At 39.7% G+C, this 26,983-nt stretch overlaps 1 protein-coding gene across 1 annotated transcript; it reads left to right on the forward strand.

Annotated features, from left to right (window-relative positions):
* The first annotated feature begins 2,207 nt into the window (after nucleotides 1-2,207).
* On the forward strand, nucleotides 2,208-25,539 carry LOC107095512 (zinc finger protein 638-like). The gene is made up of 22 exons (XM_015391643.1): nucleotides 2,208-2,333; nucleotides 4,154-6,359; nucleotides 7,376-7,437; nucleotides 9,101-9,139; nucleotides 9,239-9,553; nucleotides 9,645-9,889; nucleotides 9,979-10,169; nucleotides 10,262-10,393; nucleotides 10,508-10,606; nucleotides 10,685-10,740; nucleotides 13,949-14,934; nucleotides 15,776-15,946; nucleotides 16,034-16,068; nucleotides 16,660-17,076; nucleotides 17,310-17,372; nucleotides 17,558-20,770; nucleotides 20,848-20,956; nucleotides 21,331-21,438; nucleotides 21,519-21,800; nucleotides 23,898-24,014; nucleotides 24,124-24,245; nucleotides 24,333-25,539. The coding sequence occupies exons 2-22, from the start codon at nucleotides 4,311-4,313 to the stop codon at nucleotides 24,405-24,407; spliced, it is 8,886 nt and encodes a 2,961-aa protein (XP_015247129.1). The 5' UTR covers nucleotides 2,208-2,333; nucleotides 4,154-4,310; the 3' UTR covers nucleotides 24,408-25,539.
* The last annotated feature ends 1,444 nt before the right edge of the window (nucleotides 25,540-26,983 follow it).

A 26,983-nucleotide genomic window follows, 5' to 3' on the forward strand; every position in this document is an offset into this window, starting at 1 on the left:
TGGACAGAGTAAACTGGAACTAGAAGACCTGAGCGATCTGGGAGGTTGATACACTGACAACAGATCTGTTATGTATTGAAGTGTTGATCTATTCAGTGATTTATAGACTAGCAGAAGGATTTTAAAGTCTATTCTCTGAGCTAAAGGGAGCCAGTGGACGGACTTCAGAACTGATGTGCTCTACTTTCTTAGTTCTAGTGAGAACAAAGGCAGCAGCATTTTGGATCAGCTGCAGCTGTCTAATGGAAACCTGTGACGACACTATTGCAGTAATCAATTCTACTAAAGATAAATACATCGATGAGTTTTTCTAGATTCTGCTTGGACATTATTCCTTTAATCCCAGAAATGTTCTTTATGTGGTAAAGAGTTTTTAAACCACGTATGATTTTGCATGAAGATAAACCAGATACCTAGAGTGATTTATTTAGGTAAATATTATGCAAATGTTGGAAAATGTTGTGAGGAAAGTTTTGATACAAAAAACGGTTTGATGCCTGTTTTACCACTTGGACGGATTAGTCCAACTCGATGTATGTCACGCCTGTATGTCCATACATGTGTGCAGCCTGCTCTGAGGTCACAGATATGAACCTCAGTCAGAGTAGCGATGACAGCTGAAAATAAACTCAGCTTCTCTTGGCTCCACCTCTCCTTCCAGACCCACAGCGGCACACACTGCAGGATATCTGCCAGTCAGCTGTTGCTCTGTGGTCAGGTGTAAAGCCCTGTGGTCCAGGAGAGGGGATGAAGGGGATATATTAGTAATTTGCAGCAATACCCATCAGCGAACGATCTGTTAATGAAAATATTCATCAACACCTTTTGATTAACTGATGACTCAACAGTCTATAAAGTGGATAGCAGTTAATTCTCAAAGATATGAAGCTCATAGGGCGGGCCCTGGGTACAACACATGTCTTGATGTGTTACTAAATACGGCTTGGAAATCTGGCAATGTCTGGAGGATTAATAAGTGTCTGGATTACCACAAGTCAGACATCGTAACTTTAAGGACTGTTAACGTGTAAAACACAAGCTTTTCAATATCTTCCTCTAATTCAAAGCTTTAAATTCAGGAAAACCTAATTTAATATACTTTCCGCTAAATGGTTCTAGTGACAGCATGCTTTGTTTTTTTTTTACCTTAACATGTTACATAATATAGATAATGAATAATATTCTTTGTTTCTTAGTATTATTGGATTAAACCAGATTGTTTTTAACAGACATTACTTTTGTGTATGTTCAGCCGTCTGGCTCTCCTATTTCCTTTTTTTGTACACAGCTTTAGGGAAGTTTCAGGTGTAAATATGCTGTATTGTTAAGCAATCGTATTTAGAAGAAAATTATTCAGTCTTAAAATGTATCCACAGCAAAGTGCATCAGACTGAAATGCCTTTGCAAATTTTAGGTTATTTTGAAAGATGCAATTTGACAACAGAAAGGCATTTAAGGCATTTAGGTTTGTTATATAATAAATAAAATTCAGTTCAACTCAAAAATATTATTGATCCCAAAGGGAAAATTACATTTTAAATGTAAATGGCTGTTGTGAAGTATTCTGAAATAATAAACTCCAGTAACCATGGCAAGAGTTTAGCACAAGATGGCTCTTCTGACTGAATGATCACTTCTCCCTCTCGACTCCATGATGATGATGAAAACCTCCTTGCCACTGTCAACATTTTTTAGTATTTTTGCCAATCAGCATCAAGCAGCTTCACGAACCGCCCCTGCTCCATATACCCCCTAAGAGGTTTAGCCTCACTGGAAGAGGACATAATATAAGAGGACAATCATAATCAATAAAATTCGAGTTTGGATCAAAACTTTGCACCGAGTAAATTTGACGTGTGGGTAAAGATGATAAAAGCTTTAATGACCCACTGGGAATTCCACCAAACACAACAGCATATTCTTTAGGGGTAAACAGAAAATTGGAAAAGGGACATAAAGTCAGAATAAGACAATAAATGACCATTTGGATTTAGTAATTGCATTACAAGTAATATTCCCCTATCAAACCATTTTCTATAAAAGATTGTCTGATTTTTCTATTTAATGTCTTCATTAATATTTTTTTATTTTATTCTGAAGGCCACCAAATTGGAAGTTACTCGTACTGCGCATGTCCTTTTTTTGCCTTTATTCTGAAGGCCACCAAAGCGGAAGTTTCTCGTACTGCGCATGTCTGTTTGCTCTTGGCTGCAGTTGGCTTGCCTGTTATGGACGGGAATGCTAACGGAAGATGCTAAAGTGAACGCATAAATCGACCAGAGAACCCGTTTTAAGTTCGTAAAAAAGTGGGAACTGTACTCCAATAAAGAGTGGTATGTACCTCATTTTGATGACAATATGTTGAACGACGGGGAGTCGTTGTGCTCCGCGTTGAACTGGAGCCGCTTGTACAGGCCTAGTAGCCGAATCAAAGGTTAGCACCGAAACACGATGACTCTTGATTAGGAGATGGAAAAAAACATCGATTTGTTTATAAGGTTAAAGGGAAAAACTGATTCCGTTGCGACGTAGCATCGAGTGTTTCCCAGTGGTTTATTATTATTTTTCTAAACGTGGCAGGTGTTTGCTCCGCTGTTGTTGCAAAGTGTCGCTTGTTAGTGCTGTAAATATTGTTTTATAGTATTTTTATTCAGTGGAGACTAACATACAGACCCGGATTCCCCCACCAACCATGTTACAACTCCTTGCTGCCCTCATCTGACCCCCTCGATGCTGCGCCACTGGTTACCATGGCAGCAGATCAGTTTTCCTCTTTCATCTAACCGCCAAACTCTTCACTGACCCCTGCCTAAACTGTCCAAACCTTCTCCCCATCCTTGTAGCATAAATAAATACACAAAATTACCAAAACGTGTTCGAAATGGTGAAAGAATGCAACAATACAGACACTTTATTTGAATTGTATTTATTTGTTGCTGTTACTATTGGTGTAAACACAACTTCTATTAGTTTAGTGAGATTTGTTTTATACTCCATTACCCCACAGGATGGCTTGAGTAACAACAATTAAAAGCTTAGTTATATATATATATATATATATATATATATATAAAAAGAATAAATTAATTCACAAATATTTTAAATTTGTTTGATAATATGTGCCATTCGGCGTCAATCGGTTGTGAGAGGAGTTGCCTAGCTGCAGTTTTTCTGCTGCTAATTTAATTGATTTCATTACATGAGATAAAGCAATTCTAGACAAAGTAGCCCTCCTACGAGTCCTTGACCTGCACTGTTATCCATAGGGTGCCCATTGTTGTCATATAGTGAATGAAACAGAGTTGCAGATACATCGCTGAGATGGAGAAGAAACGGTGAAGATGGCATCCGAAATGCGGCTCGTGGCGATCCAAAGAAGAAAGGACATCAATCCACTTTCCTACTTCTCCAAGTTCACACAAACTTCTTTTTTTTTACGTCTGAGCTCCTAAAGATGAAGTGGACATGGCACGTCATCATCAGCATCGATGAGGGGCATCCACACTTCAGAGCCGCTTTTAATTTATATCCTCAAAATGTCTAGTGCTTCAGGAGACCTATTTTTGATTTAGATCAAGAATGTATGTATTTGTTCTTTTTAGATGAGCTTTAATATAATTGAAAGAAACAAATTTAAATTTGTATTTTACTTTTTAAGGACAACCCTGCTGTCTGTATATTTCTGTAACGTTGAGCATTTACTCTGAAAATCCGCTTCCTGGACGTTTTGATCCATTTCCTGTGGGTTTTAGGTTTCCCCTTCGATGGAAAATAAACATAGGATGTTTGCTTTTGCATTTTGTGTTGAATTAAGAAAAGATGAAACTTTTTGTCCTCCTTCTACTCTTTACTTGTGTAGTGATGAGCTTTGCCTTTTGCTGCTTTGTATTCTGCTACAGACATGATCCCCAGAAAACAAATATATTTTTTACTGCAACATATGACCTCCTTCAGGATTGTTTTCTCTACCATTTGTTTGATGTTGAGGCTTCTCTATTTTCGCAAAACCTTAAAAATGTATTGTCCAAGTTTCTATGTAGCTAACAGAACAGAAGCTAATGGACAGCGGCCTTCCAAGTGATGGAGTCATTGGGCTGCAAAGCCAAATATCCCCAGTCATTAACCTCTTTCTTTGTTCTTTCAAACTTTTCAGCTTTTCTTTGCTTTTGGAGAATTGTGGCCCGTGTCCTGCTCCAGGGCCCCTAACGAGCCCACTTCTCAGCCGGCTTCCTGGGAGCTCGTCACTGACAGGAAGGCAGGCTGCTTCTTTGCAGTTAGCCCAGCTGAAGGCTCAGCTAGCATTTACGCAGATGAACAATGTTTTCGCTGTGGGTGGCTGCGCTGCAACCTTAACAGCAAACCCAAACACACCTGCTCAGGGGTTACCTGGAAAACCACCTTCGCCCACTGCTGTGGCCATTAATCTCCTCAATCTTCTGAAGATTGCCAACACCATGTCACATCCCAGGTATAATCCCTTTGCCCCTGGTAACCAGATGTCTCCCCAGGGGCCTTATGGACCTTCCGGTGGACAAATGCAGAGAGACCCTCAGAGGGGACTCCCTCAGCTTGGCGCTAGTTCAAACTTCATCTCTTCTGGACCTTCTTCAAGCAATCTTGGGCCCACCGGAGGACCTATGCCATCCCTTATGTCTTTGCCAGCGAACTACAGGACTGAGAGGAATAACATAACAGTGGACGAAGACGTAGACAGATGTCTGGACCTGAATATCAGCAGAGCCAGAGAAGAGGCAAAGCAAAACTCTGCCAACCAAAACTCCCAATTTACCAATCTTCAAAAAGACACGTTTCGTTCCTCAAACACAAGCCAGCCCTCATATCTGACTTCTACCCCCATTCAGGAGAAGAGTTCCTTCACTGCGGACAGTGCTAGCAGCAGTCTGGACTGGTTGCCAATCTGCCAAAGGGCTTCACAGAAAGAGCTGTCAAACACATTTTCACCTGCTTCCTCCACCTTTCAGGGCAGTGGCAACAGTTGGTTCAGTACCTCCAGTAATGAAAAACGTGATGTGTCATCCATTCCAGGGTTGGGTGAATACGCCAGGGGTACACCACCTCAGCCTACGCCTCCTTTGGAGAGTACTCGCCCCAAGTACAATTCAGAATCGGCTTCCAACATCCTTCTGCACTTTGGTCTTGAACAGGAAGACTTGGAAAGCTTAATCTCATACCCAGAGGACCAGATCACACCTGACAACCTGCCCTTTATCTTAAGGCAGATCCGACAAAATAAGGAAAAGCGAGTCTCAGCTACAGTTCAGTCAAAACCCTACAGTGAAGCTCAGTCTAACAGAAGTAAGGGGGAAACGGACAAGTCGATTACCTCCAGGGAGCCAGCATTGACTCCAGATCAGATATCATCCGCGGTTCTTAAACCCAGTAAAGTTATCGATTATGGACACACTGGCAAATATACCGCTCCAGTCGGAGACAAGGCCGGAAGAGCTATGGGCAGTTCAGCGAGGACTGGTGCGAGTGGAAATGTGCTACACATGGATGCTTTCAAAAGTAGCAGACAGCCACCTCAAAGAGGGATGACGGAGCTGAAGACCCAATCGCCTGTCTCGTCACGTGGCCTGGTGAGTTCTTCCTCCAGCGTTGACTCATTGAGAACCTCTGTTGCTCCATCCAGCAGTGAACCGGCTAAAAATATCCAAGTCCAAATAAACCAGACCTCAAAATCAATCTTCCCATCCTTCGCATTGAACAAGGACATTGGGATGAGGCAACTCAAGTCAGAAGTCCCTCAAACTCCTCCGAAACAACCAGAACTGGCCTGCCAAGCTACTTCCAAAGCCCAGCCATCCAACACAGCCTGTAATTTAGTCCGTGGAGTTCACCCTGGGCGGCCTGGCCTCGTGCTTATTAACAGAAATGATACTCAGAGCAACACTCAAGGTCAAGGCTTAAAGGTCCCTGAGCAGACGAACAAACTGCCTGATCAGATGCAGAAGACACAACAGCCGAAGCAACTGGCCCAACAGCGAGCGCCGCCGCCAACACTGCAGCAGCAGCAGCAGCCCCAGATGCATCAACAGCCATTTCCACCATTTAAACAAATGCAACAGCCCACCCAACCCAGAGCCGTCCCTCCTGCAAATACGACCCCGTCGGCTCTCATCACAATTCGCCCCGCCCCACCGATGCCAGCGCCCGGCGCGATGCACGCCATGCCGCGTTTGCCAGCTCCAGCTTTCAAGGGCCAGACGTCAGTAGCGAAGACTGGTCCGTCCAAAGTCCTCCCAACGCCGGCCATGATGCAAGACTACGCTGCAGCAACACCAAGAATATTTCCTCATACCTGTTGTCTTTGTATGAAAGAATGTACCAGTATGAAGGTGAGTCCTGGACATAATTGTCCTAATTTTCAATATAAATTCAACTCACATATTTGTGTTTTAAAAACATACAAACATTAATTAATTGTTTCACATAGACTGTAATCAAACATGAGGTATTGTGAATATCCACTCTGGGAAATCATTGTTCAGGTTTCTAACAGCCATGTTAGAACTAAAGGTTATGTACTAAACTGCAGTTCAATATTTTTTTGGGGGGGTTTGCTACAAATGTGATGACCTGAAACTAGTCAGTAAATGTGTTGTATTAAATTGGTAAAGGTATTTAAGTGTGATGACCGTTGTATGCGATATCTCTTGAATATTCGGGTAATAAGAATATTATTGGACGTTTTAAAGAACGAGGCGGGCCACTGCAGAAATAAAGGATCGACCGGACATGATGAGATGCTAACCCCATCCCCTCCCCAACATATTTATTTTTTTATAGGACCTGTTGGAGACATAGTTTTTTTTTTTTTTTTTATGAAATGATTTTAACTGAGGAAGGTACACAGAATTTCTGTTGTTGTTTTACAGTTTTCATGATGTACCTTTTTTTTTTAAATTGAAAGCTTCCTCAGATAGAATCAAGTTTGATTTTTCTGTTGGATTTTCTACCTTCCTTGTTCTGGACCTTGCTACATTCCTATCGGCATTCAGGAAAGACCTCAGATTTTTTTCAACACCACAAAGACTGAAGAGCTCGACGCTGGAACCTTCTTAAACATTATTTTTTGTATCAATCCTGTAAAAAACCCTCTTTGTCATAAACATTTTATTTCAGCTTTAATGATATATTTATTTGTGTTCAGAAAAATGCCTTAAAATTGGCTATTTGTGTGTGTGTGTACATATATATATATATATATATATATATATATATATATATATATATATATATATATATATATACACACACACATGATTTATTTTTATTTTTTTGTGGTTGTCTGAGGAATTAGGAAAATTTGAAGAGCATGTTTTTTAATAGCCCTGTTTGTTGTTCTGATCAGGACTGGCTCTCCCACCAGAACACCAGCCTTCATCTGGAGAGCTGCAGACTGCTGAGAGGGCGGTGAGTTTTGGTTTAACTTGGCTTCCACCTCATTGTTTACTTAGGAATCCATGTTTTAAACACCAGCTGCATCATAAATGTGTGGTGTTTTGTAGACTGGGTTTGCTCACCTCTGGATTTCTAAAAATTACATCCCAAAAAACAAACAGTTCAGTTATAAAGTAGATAAGACAAATTCTTACCCAAAAGTGAATGCATAAAAATAGACATTTAATTTATCAGTTTACCGAGTTTACATTTGCATAATCTTACCATGTGTTTGTTAAATAATTTGCTGTAGCCTATAAGGTATAAATGACCATCCTTTCTTAGAAATATCCAAGTGAGAATAATTTTTCCTAATCGGAGACAAACATCTAAATTAATTTCAATTCAGTTTATTTATATAGCGCCAATTCACAACAAAGGCACTTTACAAAGACAATTCAACCAGATTATACAGTCAAATTGATTCAAAGTTCTCTATCTAAGAAAACAAACAGCTGATTGCATCGACTCATTGACCCGAAGGCAATTCCTCAGACTAAGCATACTTGTAGCGACAGTGGAGAGGAAAAACTCCCTTTAAACAGGAAAAAACCTCCAGCAGAACCAGGCTCAGTGTGAGCGGCCATCTGCCAACGTTTACTGGGGTTCAAAGACACAGAAGCAGACCTAGAAAAAGAAGCAGAGATACAAAAGGCAACTGTCAACTAGCTGCACAAGACTCAACTTCCAGGAAACACACAGCCAGGCAGACAAACTTCAAGCCAGCTCTAATGTCCGAGGATGAAGAGAGCACATCCAGTTAGTGACAGTCAGAGAAACAGGACTACACTAAAAAACAGGTCAAGCTCTGACATCTATAAACAACGGTGTTGATGTCAGCAGCACAGCTGATATTTCTCTCCAGGATGGAGTCACAGCCAAACAGAAACCGGCCAGATGATGCTACTATGATGAGAAAAAGCAGAGAGAGAGTTGCGTTAAGAGATTGAACTAACACATTTTGCAGAGTAGGAGAATAGAGATAGAATGATGAAATAGGGGTCCCTAGGTCCTCCTGCAGTCTAAGCCTATAGCAGCATAACTATAGAGGTCGATCTAGATAACCTGAGCCATTCTAACTATAAGCTTTATCAAAAAGGAAAGTTTTAAGCCTTGCCTTAAAAGTAGACAGGATGTTCGCCTCACACACTAAAAGTTGGTTCCACAGGGGAAGAGCCTGATAACTACAAGATCTGGCTCTAAACAAATCACCATAGCTTAACCAGCACTACTTTAATAAGTTTGAAATGGTTTTCGTTTATATAATGTTTCACTAATGAACTTTAAACTTCAGTAACTTTCTTAAAAGTAACTAGTGTCTAATCTTAGTCAAAGTTAAGGAGACCTTCATTGTTAATATGCTGCTCATGTAACATGCTTAGTTTTTGTTGTACATCTAAACATAATGTGTTTAATTTAACAGAAATAAATATAAAACAGGAAGTAAAACAATAAATCAAAGGTGGTGAATAATAAAGGTACAAATTAAACGTATGATCTCCTCTTAAAGGAATAGAGTGAAACCATTTCCCTAAACCTACATCAGATTTTTAAATTGCTTCTATGTGACAGACAAACATTAGAAAACAGGGTTTGTTTTGGTTTTAATTAGTAATTGGTTGTGTTTTCTTTCCAGATACCCTGATTGGGATGGGAATCCACTAGTTTCGTTGAGGTACCTCTGGGTTTTGCTGCTGGATTATATCCAGTTATGATTCAGTCACCCTATGAGCTCTATTTTTAACCTTATTTTCCTTGCTATGATTCTCTGTAGTCCTTCAGATAAAGGTACCCAACCCTCGCCCACATCCGTCGGCCAGAAGTTGCAGAACCGCCAGCAGAAGTCCACGCCTGATACCGGTTCCCATTCGCACAGCCCTCAGCGCCAGCGTGGATCGGAAGATAAAAGGGAAAAGCGGGTTAGCCGCTCACGATCGCGCAGTCCACACCGCCGCTACGGAGCAGAGAGTAGAAGGCAGAAACGCATCAGCCGTTCTCGATCCCGTAGCCCACAGCGCCGTTACACCTCAGAAGGGCAAAGAGAGAGAAGAAGTAGCAAATCGCCTTACGCCTCCAGACACTCTCGCAGGTCTTTAAAAAAAATACAACTTTAATTTTTTATTGGGGTAAATGCAACAACAGTTTTACCTTATCTAGTTACGATTGATGTTTGCCTTCAGGTCCCGCTCTCGGTCCTATGAACGCCCCACCTCGTCTCGTCAGCGCTCGCGTTCAAGGAGCTATGAGAGACGGTCCCCGCCCAGGAGGAGGGAGGCCAGGCGGTCCTCAGCGAGGAGAAGTGAGGAGAGGCGAAGTGAGGAGAGGCGAAGCCATGAGAGGCGGTCACCTCCAGAGAGATCAGAACCTCACCGTAAGAGGTCCAGCAGCGCAGACATCCTGGCTAAGAGGCTTCTGGAAACAACAGGTTTGAAGAATGTCCAACGTTTTTTCCCTTCAATTTGTACTAAACGAGTAATCGCTCTAGTTAATTAGAAAATCTCATTGTTCTTCTAGCTGTTCAGTCTCTGTCCAGAAAATCAGACCTGGAAGCCATGGTTAAAACTCTGGCCCCCGCATTGCTGGCTGAGCTGGCTAAGATGAAGTCATCCTCCTCTTCAAAGACGGAAAAGAATACTCCTTCCTCTAAATCAGCTAAAGCCTCATCCAGCTGTCCAAAGAGCGAGATAACCACTTCACCAAAACTGGTTGGTTTAACTCCATAAGCCCATTTAATCTGTTAAAAAGACCAACAAACAGATCTTCCTGTGTTTTAATCTTTTCATGTCCATTTCTTCAGCCCTTACCCTTACCTCTGGACAAAGTGAGGCTGTCTAGTGTTTATTCCTCACTTTCCTACAGTATCATCATGGAAAGCTTGGAGAAATTTGGAAAAGTCAAGGACTTGGTTTTATTCAGATCCACACTAGAAGTATGTTAACGGTCTTCTTTTCCTTTTGCATGTTTTGGTCAGATATACATAAATAAGTGATGATAATTAAGCAGGTGGGCTTGATTTCTTTTTTATTTCTGTTTGTAAATGTAGGCCATCGTGCATTTTGAGAAGAAGGAAGACGCCGATAAACTGAGGAGCTTAAAAAGCTTCAAAGTGAAGGGATTGCCCGTCTTTGTTGAAAACAACCCGGTAAGTTGCTTTTTATCTACACTGACTTCACACAGTGGATTATAACATTGGATCATAATGCATTTGCTTTGTTTATAGACTGCTGCCACCAAGAAGCCTCCAACGAAGAAGGAGCAGAAACCGGCTTCCCAGAAGTAAGGCATTGCTTGCAGTATTACTTTTGGGAAACTATTGTAAAGTTTGAAGGCTAGTTTATAGGTTGGATTGTTGATTTACACTAATTGAGTTAATTTTTAAGTATCAAAATCAAGAATTGCTTAAAATTTGCTGAAATATAAGTGAACATCAGCTGGACTACAGTAAAGTGCTTGGATATAGGGCTGCAACTAACGATTATTTTACAAATCGATTAATCGGCCGATAATTTTTTTCAATTAATCGATGAATCGGACAAAAAATATTTTTTATATTAACTTTTTTCCAAAATAAACATTTTAGACAGAACAAACAAGCACACAAGTACAGGTTGCTCATTAACTGTACTGGTGTAATATGAAAAATAAATGTTTGTTAAAACTACCCAAACTTACATGAGAAATGTAGCTGTACATCCACAAAATATAGACTACTTTGTTTCATAAAGTGCAAAAAAGACATTTTTGTTTTTAAAAGCCCCTAAGGGGTTCAAACAATAGGTCCCCCCATTTCAAATGAGGTTTTTTTTTAGACTAGAAGAGTTCTGCCTTTTAAGACAGGAAAGTATAGCAGTTAAAGTTGCTACTTGAGAAAATACTGAACCATAGAGATAAAAATAGCCCTGTGATTCAAATTATAAATTGTATTTGGAATAAAAATGAGAGAACTAGGGGTGCTACAAAAAACACATCCTCCAAAGACAGATATTTACATGGGAATGTGACATATAATTGACATATTACTGTACAATATATAGAGTTACTTTTTTCTGTCCATTAATGTTTATTTTTTTTATTTATATATTTTAATTATTGTGATCAATTTGCGCCGTCAATCCCGGAGCATGCGCGCTTCATTTGCAGTCTGGACGCTGAGGGTAAACATCCTGCGGCTCTGACTGCAGCGCTGAGAGGGACTGCTGCGGGAGAACGGGGTTAGGATGGGGGAGGCGCCCCACGGCAGCAGCGTGCTTTCACGTAAGAGTCTCCAAAAGCCGCCAGTGACACCGTAAAAAGTCGGCAGTCGCTTTTTTGAAAAATAGTCGCTGGAGGGGTCTGAAAAGTCGCTAAATATAGCGACAAAGTCGCTGAGTTGGCAACACTGCACCTGCGGCGCTGGCTTGCTCTGCCGTATTTTTTTTTTCTTCCCCCGTTTCAGTCAAGGCGGATGACGCATTAATCGCGCGACACAACTAATCGATGATGAAATTCGTTGCAAACGTTTTTAAAAGTCGATTTTTATCGATTTTATCGATTCGTTGTTGCCGCCCTACTTGGATACCCTCTTTTATGTTTGGGGAACATATACTAATAAAATATATTAGTTATTTGTTAGCTAGAAAAGCCACTAAGTGCATCATGTGGCAGAAATTCAGGCATCCAAACATGGCCCAGTCTGAGTATTACTAGCGATTGAACTGTAAACCTTTCTCGGGTTTACAAATGAGAAAGTATCCAATGAGCAGCGGATTTAGGAGCTAATAAGGAAACCAGAGTAGCTTAAAGTTATAGTTAAAGCACCATCCAGAGATGAGCTACAGAAGCTTAGACCACACTGGTTTCTATCCCCATTATCCTCTGAGGATTGATGCTGTGGTTGACTCAGTTCCGCTAACAGGGATTGCTGAATCTACTTGTTCTACAAACTCAATTTTAGCTTCAAAACTCAGAATTTTGTTAGAGAGAAAAAAACATGAATCCAACTAGAGCTGCAACTAATGATCATTTTGCTAATCAATTAATCTGTTTATCTTTTTTAAATTCTTTTTTTTTTCTATACAGTTGAGTAATAATCAGAAAGCAAAAGGTTCCTTAAAGAACATTTTTTTTTACAGAATCAAACCAGGTGAAACTAAAACTTCCACCCGAGGGGTCTGGATAGAGCATATTTACAGATGAAACACTTTTCATCTTAAATGCAAATGTTTCTAAATTTTTACAACTCTGCTGTCAGCTAAAGGTATGTCTCTATACTCCAGTTAATGATTAATCAATCATTAACGATTATTTCTGTAATTGATTCATCCGATGAATTGTTTCAGCCCTAGATCCAACCTAGTTGATAAAAGATTTAGAGCTCCTGATGGTTTAATAGATTAAGATATATTCTCATAATGAGCTTCCCTAAAGTGCAAATAGTGCAGTTCAAATTTAACATCCTGCTAAGTATTGTTGCTAGATATGTTGATCCCCTTCTGACTGCAGTGCTGTTTGATGCTACCTCCTGAAGGTTACTGCTCCATTAAAGAGAGCCAGATCATCTCACATATGGTCCATAGTCGCTAGATCTCACCCTTTTGAGGACCTTTCAGATGTGATGGGACAGAGAAAGGAAGCTATTTCTTGAATAATAAGAGCAATCCTATTGAAAAGGGGAGTCTAGGACACTTGGAAATGTTCGTATTTAATCAAAGCATTTGTTCATTGTTTCAATTGTTAGTTGTTGCCAGAAGGATTGTCATTGCTTGTCTAAATATTAATGCTATAGATAACCTAATGCACACTAGAGACTGACACAGGAGTGGATTTTCACTCCTGCCCCGTCCCACTCCCACAGAAAAAAAATGTGTCCCGTCCCAATCCCGGGCGAGAGTAGAAATCTAAATCCTGTTCCGTCCCACTCCTGGTGAAATTACTCCCACTCCCATCCCGCTCCCATTCAGAATGACTCCAGCTCCTGCACCACTCCCATTCTTGTTGTCTTCAATAAGATTTCTGCCAAAACATTGAATCTGAATTTCTATGAAGGGTCAGTTAAGTTCCTGTTTCTAACTGTAGTAACTGTTGGTCCCTCCATTGTTGTTTTTGAGCGCGGGTGAAAAACTCAGAGCGGAAGCACTGTTGGTTTTTGGGTCGTGTAGCTTTTTTTGACTCGCATTATAGTATAGGCTTCAAGGAAAAAAACTAAAAATTGGCGGCGCCAATTTCTTTCTATTTTATTTTTTGGCATCGATCCTTGCTCCCGCTCCCATCTGCTCCCGTTAATGTTTAATCCTGTACCGTCCCAATCACGTGATCATTACTAATACTGACTCCCATCTCAGGATTCCCGAAAAAATTTCAGTCTCTAATGCACACCCAGATTCTTAAACCTGATATTACATCATAAAAAGGCTTGTGATCTGTTAATTGAGCTTGAAAAAAAGGAACATCCTTCTTATTTAAGCTTTTCTTTCTTTCTTCCAAAATCCACAAATGTCTTCTTCAGAGAGTCTCCAGAACTCGCTGCAAAATCCCCGGCTGAAAAATCCCCGGCTGAAAAATCCCCCCTGACTAAAAAAGTTCAAACACCTAAATCATCTGGGGCTACAAACCTCACAACAGGACAACCTCTCACTACAGGGAAGGGTGTCGCCCCCAAGCAGGTAAAATCCAACACAGGTGGAAAAAATGCTGGGACGTCTGTTCAAGTTAAAAAGAAGGGCCCAGCGGTGCAAAAACCCCAACGTCCAGTAAATGTACCCCAATCTGATGATCCTAAAGACAAAATAACGACAAAACCTGAAAGTGATGCAGCGAAACCTGCAGCTGCACCGAGCAAAGCAGCTGAAATCGCGGAGGAGTCGGATAAAACTGCTGAAAAAACTCAAGAGGAGAACATAGCTGCTGAGCCTATGGATGCAGCTCCTGAAGCAGAACCAACACCAAACATTGAGGAAGCTGGAACCCAACCAGACACCCTGACTGAAAAGGAGTCGGTACCTGAATCTACAGCTTCTGAACAACCGCCTGTTGATGCCGTAGCAGAAGGTGAAGAACAAATCTCAGTTCCAGAGAACATCACCAAAACTGTGGACACAGAAGGAGCTTCTAAACAGGAGCAGCCAGAAGAGTGTGAAAAAGGGGAACCGGAAAGAATACAAATTGAAAATGTTGAACCTGATAAAACTGAACCAGCAGAGCAATTGGAGGTTATTAGTTCTGCCGAGTCCAAAGACCAAGTTTCAGAAGCTTTGCAAAAACCAACAGAGTGTCAACCAGTAGCTGGCGTTAAAAGCCCACCCTCCATGTCTCCAACTGAAACTGATCCACCTGAGGTGCCTCAAACTTCAATTAAAGTTGAAGAAATGGCTGTGGAGGACCCGCCTCAGGTCCAGGAGTCGGAGATCCCCACAGAGAAGATAGAGACAAAAACTGAGCAACAGGAGTCATCAGACAGGATGGAGACAAAGCAGGAGGCCATGTTAGAGACGGGTGGGTAGATTCTAAACGGTTACTTTAAAGATTTCTTCTAATTTTATTCTAAATGTGCCCCCAGTGACACAAAGATGGGATTGTTAAAAAAGGACATATATGTACTTTTATCTAATAAGGTTTAGAAAGTCTTTTGGATGGGTTTTATGTGTTAAAAAGTTACATCTCTTCTCCAAGAATCCTCTTCATACTGAGGAGTTAGAAGTAAATTCATCCTTAGAAGCCGTACATTTTGCGCGGTGCTTCAACTGGTTCATTTTTACTTGGAAAAGCGACAAACTATTCCAACAAAGGGGAACCCATTTAGAAGACTTACTAAACTTTTATTAATTTATTTATTTTTTACCTGGATGATTAAATTGCGAAGGACTGAATGAATTACAAATGGTTTAATGTTTGTTTTTGTATTGTTTTGATTTAGCTTTCTTTAGCAAATCTCCTTTTAATTGCTAATCAAAAAAAGCATTTCTAGGAAACCCCAAAACAGTTCTTTGCAACCCTTAGTTTTTGTAGAAAAAGAAAACAAAATAATAATACGGTTAAATATTCAATAATTCTATTTTTCTAGCATTTCTGCTTGAATAAAGATAATTTAGAAAATGAATTATTTACATAAAATATCTGTAAATGAATGGTTCTATTGGATCTATTTGATGTGGATCTAAGCTTTGCTTTATTCGACCAAACAAGCAGGTAGACAGAGGAAAACATTCGGAAGGTTAAAAAAAGGTTAAACATGTTCCTGAATATTAATTTGGGTGTTTTTTTTCCTTAATTATTAGCAGTATGGTGTAAAAACATCATTGTTTGACTTAATTTTATTTTCTAAATTCTTTAACAGATGCAGAAAGCCGTCCAGAACCAGAACCTGTGTGCAACAATCAGGCTGTGAAGTCTGATGAACCCAGACCTGCTGAAGCAAACCCTGCAGATGCAGCAGAAACAGAAGCCGACGTTTCCTCCCCAACAGTCGTGGTGAAGATGGAAAAGCAGGAGCCGCTAGAAGAAATAAGTAGGATCCCTATGAAATAACTCCTACATTTGATCATTATGTAATTTGAACTGTATTTAATATTTTGATAAATAACTTAATTTGCAGAATGCACACCGATGGAAACTGGCGCTTTGTCAATGGTAGGTGTTTTATTTCACGTTTTAGGACTGTGTTTACGAAACACATGGAAGGGAACACCCAACCTTTGTTTGCATTTGTTTTATTTTAAAAATCATAGGTCCCATTTTGTACATGATCATTAATGTCAACTTTAATGCTTATAGTGAAATTATTTGCCAGTATGACTAATTGGATATTTATTTAGCTAGAGACGATGCACCATTTATAAAATGGATGGATGCGTTACAGTTAGTCACCAGTAGACCCTGATCAGGTGGTTTTATTAGCAACATATGTAAATAAAAGCACAAATATTAAAGGACATCTGAACCTATTTCAAAAGTTACAGTGTTTGTGAAACAGGTAAGGTTTTAATACCAAAATAATAGCCTCATGGCTCTAAATGGTTCAATAGCCTTTCTACTTGGATAAAATGGACATATTTAAGTATGACGTAAAGCTGATCTGGACTCTTTCACCATATGTGTTCATGGTAAACCTTAATAGGTTTTCTTAACAATAAATTTTAGACAGCTTTAGTTACTTTAAAGGTTTAATTTGTCCCTTTGTATCTTTGGATTGTTTATGTTAGCTTCCTGTTTTCTTTACAGCCTCCTTCAGAATATTCTGCTAATGATGAACAACCTACGCTGCAAACCCCCGCCTCAGTTTCTCCATCTCCAGTAGTCTCTACCGAACCCAACTCATCACATCCTGTCAAAGTAGAATCAACAGTTTCAGACTCAAAGGCTGAAACACACTTAAAGGAGAATGTTGCCCTCTCGACTGCGTCTCAAAAGCCCATTAAGAATACAGAGAAGAGGCGGTCACAAAGTACTCCAGTCAGCACTGCTTCAAAGAAAGCCACGCCTGCTCCTTCCACGACCACCATGTCAGTCACAGAATCTGGCAAATCGGAGGAAGTTGCTGCTGAACTTCCTCATATCGATGAAGAGATTTTTAAGGCCCTCACCACAGCACTTCAAGAACACAGACTTATCAAAAAAAAGACAAGCGAGGAAAAGGAGGTGAGGCTATTAACTCCATCTAGAAGTTTACTTACGTACAGCTAATTTGGCAATCCTGTAGTAGAATTATACTTTAATAAGAAACACTGAGTTAAAAGCATCATATTAGAATACTTTCTCTTAGTACAGAACTGTAAAGCTGCTTTTTTAGTCAACCCAACAGGAAACGTAAAATAATTTTGGTTCAAAAGTCCTAAAGTAATTGATAAAATAATTAAACTTTTACTTTTTAGAGGGCTACATTCAGAAGAACTGCCTCTGAAGGTGATGAGGAGGAAAGGGCACCACTCACAAAGGTAATACACCGCTTACTACTTCTGATATAATCTTCCTCACGTTCTGCCTAATATTTTGATTATCATTTTACTAAAAAAAAAAAAAAATCTTACAATCAGTTGTTTTTTTCTTTTTTTAATTATACACTCGACTTTCTCTTATTGTGAATAAAATGTCAAACTGTCATCATTTCTTCTCCATTCAGGATGAAAGCCAAGATGTGGATGATAGTTCTGATTTTTATGATGAGCTTCCCTTCGACTTTGCAGACTTTGTGACTGTTGATGAAATTAATGAAGAAATGGATGAAGTGGCTGTAGAAAGTTACTCCTCTTCATTAGAGCCAACTACCTGGAGTGAAACAGAAGGTCAGACAAATAATGTGTCCTCTGATATTAGAAAACCCTCAAAGTCTTCAAAAGAATCCAACTCAGCCTCTTCCTCATCCAAGTCTGAAAAAGAGAATATATCTCAGAGTTCCAGCTCTGTGTCTGCAAACAAACAAACAAACTCTGAATCCAACAAATCTGAAACCAAAACTTCACCTGCTAATAGCTGTAAAGCTTCCACCAGTTCCAAATCTGTAGAAACTCCTTCTACCTCTGGTCAGAAAGCTAAGTCAAACAAGAGAAAGATTGTTAGCAAATCATCAGAACCCTCCTCATCAGGTCAAAATACCCGTTCATCAGCAGCAGCCATCAAATCATCTGTAGAAACTCATCGGGTGCATGAAAAGGATTCAAAACCTGCAGAGAGTTCAGTAGCGAAGTCTGACCACACGGTGTCAGCAGAGAACTGTGCTGCAAATAATGTTGAGTCACAATCGGAAATAAAACCATCAGAGAAGAATCAGCTTACAGAGGGAGAAGCCTTACAAATCCAGAATCTGAAGACTGATCCTAAGGAAAAATCTGTCAAAGAGATGAAGAAAGGCAAAGCGAAGGGTAAGAAGATTGACACTAATATGAAAAAAACAGAGGAAAAGGGAGGTAACAATAATAGTAAACAAACCCTTGGTTCTGTCAGTGAAAAATTCGATCTGGAAAACAAGGAGGATGACCAAGGAAAAAAGACTAAAACCCAAATACCTGGACCAGAGAAGGACCAGACCATTCATCAATGTGGTCTTGAGGTTGTGGAAGGGGCTGATACTGCCAGGGCCCAGTTAGATGATAGCCATGAAATGGAAATAGATGTGTCTACCAAGCCGCAGGACATTACACCTGTAGAGCAGGCAACTACAGCTGATGATGGAGATGAAGGTCCCACAGTGATGCAGGTGTCTGAAAGGGATGAGGCTAAACAAATCCACAGACCTCAAGAATCATCAGTCAGTGTTACATCTGATAGAGATAAAGAAACAAGTGAGGACACCAATCCAACTCCAAATAGTGGTGGTGATGCATCAACCCTAAAGCCAAAGGAAGGAATCCTTTTATCAGAGAAAGTGTGTGAAACCTCCAAAGAGGATGGTCAGATATCTAATGAAGACCAGCCTCTTGAAACCGGTGCCAGCAAAGACACTTTAAAAGACCAGAAGCTTGTAGATCCCACTGACCAACTGGCTAAATCAGAGGACAAATTACAGGAAGAGGTTTATCGAGCCTTAGACTCATCGGAAGATCCTCCAACAAAAGCCACTGTAGAATCTGAACCTGAGAAGAAAGAAGGAACAGATAAAGAAAGAACAACCAGATCTGGAGATTACAGAACAAGAGAGAGTCGCTCAAGGAGCAGAACATCTAAAAGTGAGGAAAAAGACAAACCAACTAAGCAACTGGACAAGGCAACGAAGAAGCCTACAACGAAAACAAGCAAGACGAAAAAAGAGGAAATGAGTGTTAAAGATTTGGAGGAGCCGGTCTATGAGGTTTTGGACTCTATTGAAGATGATGCTGTTCAAGAGGCCTCAACCAATACAGGTCGGAGACGGTCAGCTAGAGGAAAGAAAACGGATGAAAAGATCTTAGCTCAGGTAGAAGAACCTAAAACGTCTGAGAAAGTAGAGGAAATATTCACAGTTTTAGACTCTGTGGAAGATGAGAGACCTGAGGACAAAGCAGTGACAACAAGATCTACTAGAGGAAGAAAAGAAAACGCAACCAAGAAGGTGGAAGAAAATGCCAAAACAAGGGACAATAAGACCCCGAGAAGACGCACACCAGCCAGAGATTCCAAGGAAAAAGAGACAGAGAAATCTACGAAAACAGATGTTGGAGTTTCTTCGAAGGAAAGTACACCGACAAAGATGAGCGACACAAGGCACAAAAGTGAAGAGAGCACTGCTCATAAAACATTGGGTGCTGTTAAGGAAGAGATTGTCAAGAAACAAACCTCAAGGAGAGGAAGACCGAAGAAAGACAATAACGCAACTAAACAACAAACAGCGGATTTGAAAAAGGGTGACTCACCGATCAACACTGTTGAAGAAGATTCATTTAAAATTCTTGACTCTGTTGAGGATGACCTAACTCGTCTAGACGAGTCTGTAAGTGCAACAAAATCAGATGTTCCTCAGTTGGACACAGCTAAGGAATTAGTAGGGTTACCTTTAAATGAGGAGGAAGAAGAGCCAATTTACCAGGTTGTAGATTCACTGGAAGAAGAGCAGTTCCAAGATGGGCTGATGACGGAAACATCCATGCAGAAGGAGAGCGAGACAAAGGACGATATGGTAAAGAATACTGATCACTTACCGTCTGGTAGCTCAACTGTAGAACTATCAGAACAAACTGGTGGACAGGAGAACACGCTGCTGCAGTCACCCGACAAACCATCGGAAGTTAAAGAGGATCCATCTGTTAAAAAACCTGAAACCAAGAAGAAGGGAATTACATCAAAAGCAGATGTTCAGAAAGTAGACAGGCCACCTTTAAATAAGCCGGATAGAAACCTTGGAGTATCAGACAAGATGTTAAAGTCAGCAAAGAGAGATGAGGCAAAATCAAAGGAAAATGTTCTTGTGAACCTGGATCAAGTTAGCGAAGAGGAGGAAGATTATCCTGATGATGCCGCTGAGGAAAAAGAACTTATGAAAAGGCAAGCCGCTGCTAGGAAACGAGAAACTGACAGAGAGGAGAAAAGGTCCAGGGAAAGAGAAGCTAGGGAGCGAAGAAGTCGCAGCAGTAGCAGAGGGGGAGGGAGCGGAAAACCCAGCAACCAGACGGAGAAGAAGTGTCAGGAGGATCTGGAAAAGGTGGATTTAGACAAGCAGGATCTCGTGACTCTGGATGAGGTGGGAGAGGATGAGGTCGGAGAGGAGGGTCTGCCAGAGGCTCCAACGTGGCACAGGGAGATCAGCGAGGCTGAACTGCTGGAGCTGGTTACCCTGGATGAGATCGCTGAGGAAGAGGACGGACAGGTTGAAACCCTGCCTCAGAGTCCGGAAAACCAGCCAGTGGACTCTGTGACGCCAGAGGTGGGGTTGAGATCGAGCAAATTCAAATTAAGTTTAGCAGATAGCATATCGAATCTCACCAGCTTGTCTCCTTTCAGACCTTGTCAGCTTTAACAGAAACGGTCCAAACTGAGGACAAGAAAGATGACAATGAGGAAACAAAACAACCTCCAAGCTCTTCTAAACGCAAACAAAGTGACAACACAGGTTTGTATCATACTTTATCAAACACTTTAGACTTTATCTTCACTCTTTTGGTTTAAGTTTGTGTTGAATATGTTTTGTATTAGTGCTGCTCTGGCTTGGTATAATATCTTAATTATTAATAAAGTCTAACTTAAACCTAAGTCTATTTGAAGGAGTGAGGTTTAATTGCCTCATGATAGAACAGCTACCCCACCTGCTGACAAAACTGCCTACTGGTGTTGTATCTTAAGCTGTAAAATGTAATATTTCTTAAATCTGTGCTTTGTTCTTAATTTAAATTTTGTTCGTAGTTACATTTTTGAACAAAACGGTGTGTACAGGCGAGAACATGGTCGGAACTGGAGCTTGAAAATGTTTTTATTCTTTCGTTTTAGAGGAAAGTGGCAACTTTGTGACTGTCGATGAGCTGGGAGAGGTTGAAAAGGAAGAAAAGGAAACAGTAACAAGAGGTCGACCCAGGAAGAGAAGTCGACAGACTCCTGGTAGCAGAAAATAGAAGGCTATTATTTCATCAGGGCCTAAAATATGAAACTCGATTCATTTTCTGTTTTTGTTTTAATAGGTAGAAAATCTACCAGAGGAAAAGGGGTGAAGGAAGAACATCAAAGACAAGAAGAAGAAAACAAATCCCTCCCACCTGCTTCACTTGATTCCTCCCCGATTGTGGAAGAATCCACGCCTGGTCCGTCTGGTGACCATCAGCCTGAGAGCCAGAACATAGATGAGGAAAATCACTCTGAAGCTGCTTCTGCAGAACCTCAGCCCCTTACTGACGGTCCTGATGGACAGAAAGCAGAAGGAATTGAGGAAGTGAAGCAAGAGCACAGCAGACCCAGTGTTAAAGGTACACAAAAAGCTCAACTTTAGGGACTGCATGATATAAGAAAAGCTTTCTATAACCACATCAGTTGTGCTTTTTTTCTTCCCTCGTGCACCTTTTGGGTAACATAAGTGTCTGGGTGAGCTTCTGCTCCCTACTCACTCTTAGTATTATATTGACATGAAAAATCCAAGTTCATAAAACAGAATATATATTATCCAACAATTCATTTGTGATATATAATTGTTGCATGCTGCAGTGGTGATATATCTGTGATATGTTGTGTTGTCTTATAAACGCCACAGAGTACGGTTCTATAGATTCCTACTATTATTACGCAAACGTTCATGCTGTAAAGTATTACTCTTAGAAGTTTCTCAATTTTCTTACATCGAACAATTCACTTAGATTTACTCAGATTTACTAGGTCTTTAATTTGATAATTCAAAAATAACATGGACACAACTTAAAGGAATAGTACACCCAAAACATGATTAGCCTTCATTTTCTACTCACCCCCATGCTGAACAACACTCTGGAGTACTTTTTTGATATCTCAAATGCATCTGGAGATCTGGGAGGCTTCTTGCTGTCTGCTGACATTCAAATAATGGAGGTCTATGACGCCCGAGACAGAAAGGTCCATAAAAGTCCACAAAAAACGTGTCAATATTCCTCCATACTGCTCGTCCAATGTATTCCAAGTGTCGTGAGTGGGTAGCATCCAGAATTTACTCGAAACGAAGTCATTCAGAATGTTTTTAGAGCATAAACAGTAGTGTATAGGATAGCCTGAAAGCCCGCGCCTGCGAGGTCACGACACTACGGAAACCGCGGCGGACCAAACCAGATGAAAGTGCACATTCAGCTCGGCAAAGAACTCATGCTCTTCCTCAACACTGAAGTCCTCAGACATTTTTCTTTCGTTGTTTCTTTCTTTGCACAGGTAAACAGCACATTTCTTCTTCTACGCTTGCATTATCGGCAGAGCAGACGCTGAATGCGCACTTTCATCTGGTTTGGTCTGCCGGGTTCCGTAGCGTCGTGAACGCGCATGTGCGCGCTTTCAGGCTATCCTATACACTACTGTTTATGCTCTAAAAACATTCTAAATGACTTCGTTTCGAGTAAATTCTGGATGCTACCCACTCAGGACACTTGGAATACATTGGACGAGCAGTATGGAGGAATATTGACACGTTTTTTGTGGACTTTTATGGACCTTTCTGTCTCGGTCACCATAGACCTCCATTATTTGAATGTCAGCAGACAGCAAGAAGCCTCCCAGATCTCCAGATGCATTTGAGATATCAAAAAAGTACTCCAGAGTGTTGTTCAGCATGGGGGTGAGTAGAAAATGAAGGCTAATCATGTTTTGGGTGTACTATTCCTTTAAGAGGTTTTACTCAGAAATATATCTATAGAGGATCAATAAGGATCCACACATTGCTAGACAGTAACAGAACTATTATAATACAAGGTATAAAAAATATATTTATGTTTGTGTGTGTGTATTTTCAAGCCATGCTCTGTGCCATTTATTTTGAGACCTTCATCTTTATGGTTGTGGCATCTTCTCCATAGTTCACTGCATTGTGACCACTCCATTTAATTCTGTTCACTCCATCTTCCTTCTCTCCAAACACAAAATTTCGTTTATTTAATTTCTTTGACTTTTTACACGTCTCTACATTGAATGGAGCCGTAAATGGCGCAAGGTGACTTTCAGTGTAGAACATCAGCACTGCACCACAATCTGGCGATTTGAGCAAGAAACGAGAGGAGGGACACGCTTTCCTAAGACCCGCCCCCTTCTTCTTCTGATTGGCTAATACTGTTAGTTTCAGAGCGCTCCTTTGCTACCATTGGCTGTCAAACGCAAGAGGGATCTCGATTGTCTTTTTTATTTATTTTCCGTCAATTTATTTTCTAGTTATTTTTATTTTTTTTTTAACCAACAGGAAATCTCTATGAGCTGGGATACTTTAATCCCTGTAGAGTTAATCTGCAGCTACCTGGTATACCCAGTTAATAACAAATACATATTACTAATTAGATATAAATTTTATAGAAAATTATTTAAAATGGTGCGATGTCTTCATTCTCTTTTTCTTTTTTTAGTCGGGGATAAACGGAAGCAGGAGGTTTCTGGACCTGAAGCCAAGCGTTCACGTTCTCAGTCTCCAGGTGTCCCTGTGGACCTCCATCTGACGCCTTCTAATTCCACAGGCCCTTGTGGTGAGAAACGCACAGATTTTACAAAAAAAAAAAAAAAAGCCATTAAAAACTAAGACGCCAAACCAAAATGTACACCCTTTCATACAGGTTTTTTTTTCCTTCTCTCCAGGTCAGGAATATGTGGTTCCAAAGTCCGGATTTTACTGTAATTTGTGCTCCATCTTTTACTTTAATGAGACCACTGCCATGGAAGTCCACTGCAGCAGCCAGAAACATTATGACAACCTGCTGGTACAAACAAACATGTCCTTGGATTCACACTGTTCATAATATCAATTCATAATTGGTCTCTTATTCTCCCTTTTTCTTCTTTCTCAGAAACATAATCAAAGACTTCAACAGACACCTCAGCTAACGTCAGCTCAAGATGTGGAAGCTTCCCTCTCTGACTGAGAAGCTTAGACTTCAGATTACTTTCCTATTATGTGAAAACATTAAAGCTTTACCTATCACTGGAATGAGCCATGATGGTATCGATATCTCTGAGCTGGAAAATTGAGATCCTTAATTATTTTTTTTGTCTTAAACTGTTCTGTGTTTCTTAAGTATTCGTGCCTTCTTGGGTTTAGGTTTTATATTTGACAAGAGTTGCAAATATAGACTAATTTTGTTCCTTACATGTGCAAATAATTATTGACAATTTAAGTTACACAAACAGAACGTGGGATATTTTCTTTTGATCTAAACTGATGGCTTTATTCTACAACTTTAAGATTTAACTTTTCCACATTAATTTGATGCTCAGAGTATCAGTAGTTCTTAACTTTTCTGTTGAAATACTTTCAGCTTTGTTAGCATAACATAAAAATGCAAAAGGTACTTGATTTGATGAAGAAAACTGATAGTATTCAGTTTCTTAGAGAGAAGTAATTGTGTTGAGTCCTTTCGTTTTGTTCATACGGTCGATTTTCTCTTTAATGGAGGGTCCAATGTCTTGTTTCACTAATTTCTTTACATTTAAAATTTATAGTTTCAGCTAAGGAAATCCATGTTTATGTATTTAGCAGACGCTTTTATACAAAGCGTTTTGTTTTGTTTTTTTGTTGTCAGTGTGAGATAAAGTAAAGGTTTAAACACGTTAAACATTTTGTTTGTTTTGTTGATGACGGAGATTATTTAAAAGTGGTGGGAATGGATTAAAATGGGTCTAAAATGTCATCAGTGTGTGTAAAAAAACAAAAACATAGGTTTGTCTTTACTGGCGCTATGCATATCTTTCCTTTAAAGTTACTTCTTATATGTAGTGGGAGTTATTTATTTTTGCTACTTTTGGAAGAGTTTAAGCCTCTATTATTCCTCAACCCAGAAGACCTTTGTCAAAACTGCGGCATACGACTGGAGGAATGCAGTTTCCAAATGAAACAATGCTGCAGATTATAAGGTGGGGGAGCAATATATCCCTTTCCTTGCAAATAAAACGTGTATAATGGTTGAATTAAAAAAGATATCAAATATTACCTGTTGCCTAAATACTACATTCATATAAAATAATTGTATAACTGCATCCTGGCTATTTACTATTATAAACATTAAAGGCTGATGGTAACCTCATGGTTTATGCAGTAGTCTGTAGACGTTCCTTAAATGATGCTTTCTATCCAAGTCTGGTTATATGATTCGGTTGATATCTTCTATAGTCTTAATATGTTTGGATTTGGGGAAAAAATACAGTATGAGGAAAACATACAATTTGGTTAGATATTTGTTGAAAATATCTGGTAGAACCTTGTGGTGAGAATAGGAGACCTCTAAAGAAGAGCGGATGCATTTGCCATCGAACATCTAATTTATTGTAAAACCAGCAGTGCAGCAGGTCCCTCCAGTTTGCTTTCAGCAGGTTGTATTTTTTCTGTGAAACAATTTCCTACAGTCTATGCTTACTTGCATATATATCTATAGCCATTATGCCTTATTAAAAGGTGTGTGTGCTTAAAGAAACGCTGATTTATATGTAAAACTGTTTTAAGACAGTTGTGTCTTATCAAAACCAGAACAACAAAACATCAGGTAGAACCACTTTGATAAAACCTGCCCCAAAGTTATTTTGACCCTTTAGACAAGACGGATTGCCACAGCTTGCCCCATTTTCTACACAACAGTTCCAGGTAAAATTGCAGGATTGTTGTTCTCACAAGCACAAGTATTAGGGCCAAAAAAAAAAAAAAGATTTTTAAATTGTCTAATATGGGGGGGGGGAAATTATTCTGACTTAAATCTCAGAATTCTGACTTTAATCTCAGAATGCTGACTTTTTTTCTCAGAATGTTGAGTTTAATCTCATGATTCTTACTTTATTCTCAGAATGCTGACTTTAATCTCAGAATTCTGACTTTAATCTCAGAATGCTGACTCTTTTCTCAGAATTTTGAGTTTAATCTCATGATTCTTACTTTATTCTCAGAATGCTGACTTAAATCTCAGAATTCTGACTTAAATCTCAGAATTCTGACTTTTTGTTCTCAGAATTCTGACTTTAATCTCAGAATGCTGATTTTTTTTCTCAGAATTTTGAGTTTAATCTCAGAATTCTGACTTTTTTTTCTCAGAATTTTGACTTTAATCTCAGAATGCTGACTTTTTTTCTCAGAATTTTGACTTTAATCTCAGAATGCTGACTTTAGTCTCATGATTCTGATTTTAATCTCAGAATGCTGACTTAAATCTCAGAATTCTGACTTTTTGTTCTCAGAATTCTGACTTTAATCTCAGAATGCTGACTTTCTTTCTCAGAATTTTGAGTTTAATCTCATGATTCTTACTTTATTCTCAGAATGCTCACTTAAATCTCAGAATTCTGACTTTTTGTTCTCAGAATTCTGACTTTAATTTCAGAAATCTGACTTTTCTTCACAAAATTCTGACTATAATTTTAGAATGCTAAATTTAATCTCAGAATGTTGACTTTAATCTCATATTTTTGGATCTTAATCTTAAAGGGAACCCCGAAGGAAGACACGTAGGAGGACTCA

This window comes from Cyprinodon variegatus, unplaced genomic scaffold (assembly GCF_000732505.1).
Source record: "Cyprinodon variegatus isolate N-32 unplaced genomic scaffold, C_variegatus-1.0 Scaffold553, whole genome shotgun sequence".
In the NCBI taxonomy this organism is placed as follows: Eukaryota; Metazoa; Chordata; class Actinopteri; order Cyprinodontiformes; family Cyprinodontidae; genus Cyprinodon; species Cyprinodon variegatus.

What these genes read in the sequence shown, in the direction of transcription:
- LOC107095512 (XM_015391643.1), top strand. Translation starts at nt 4,311, where the DNA reads ATGAACAATGTTTTCGCTGTGGGTGGCTGCGCTGCAACCTTAACAGCA. An exon ending in AAGAATGTACCAGTATGAAG is followed by an intron (nt 6,360 to 7,375) that starts GTGAGTCCTGGA and finishes TGTTCTGATCAG; the next exon opens with GACTGGCTCTCCCACCAGAA. An exon ending in GCCTCCAGACACTCTCGCAG is followed by an intron (nt 9,554 to 9,644) that starts GTCTTTAAAAAA and finishes GTTTGCCTTCAG; the next exon opens with GTCCCGCTCTCGGTCCTATG.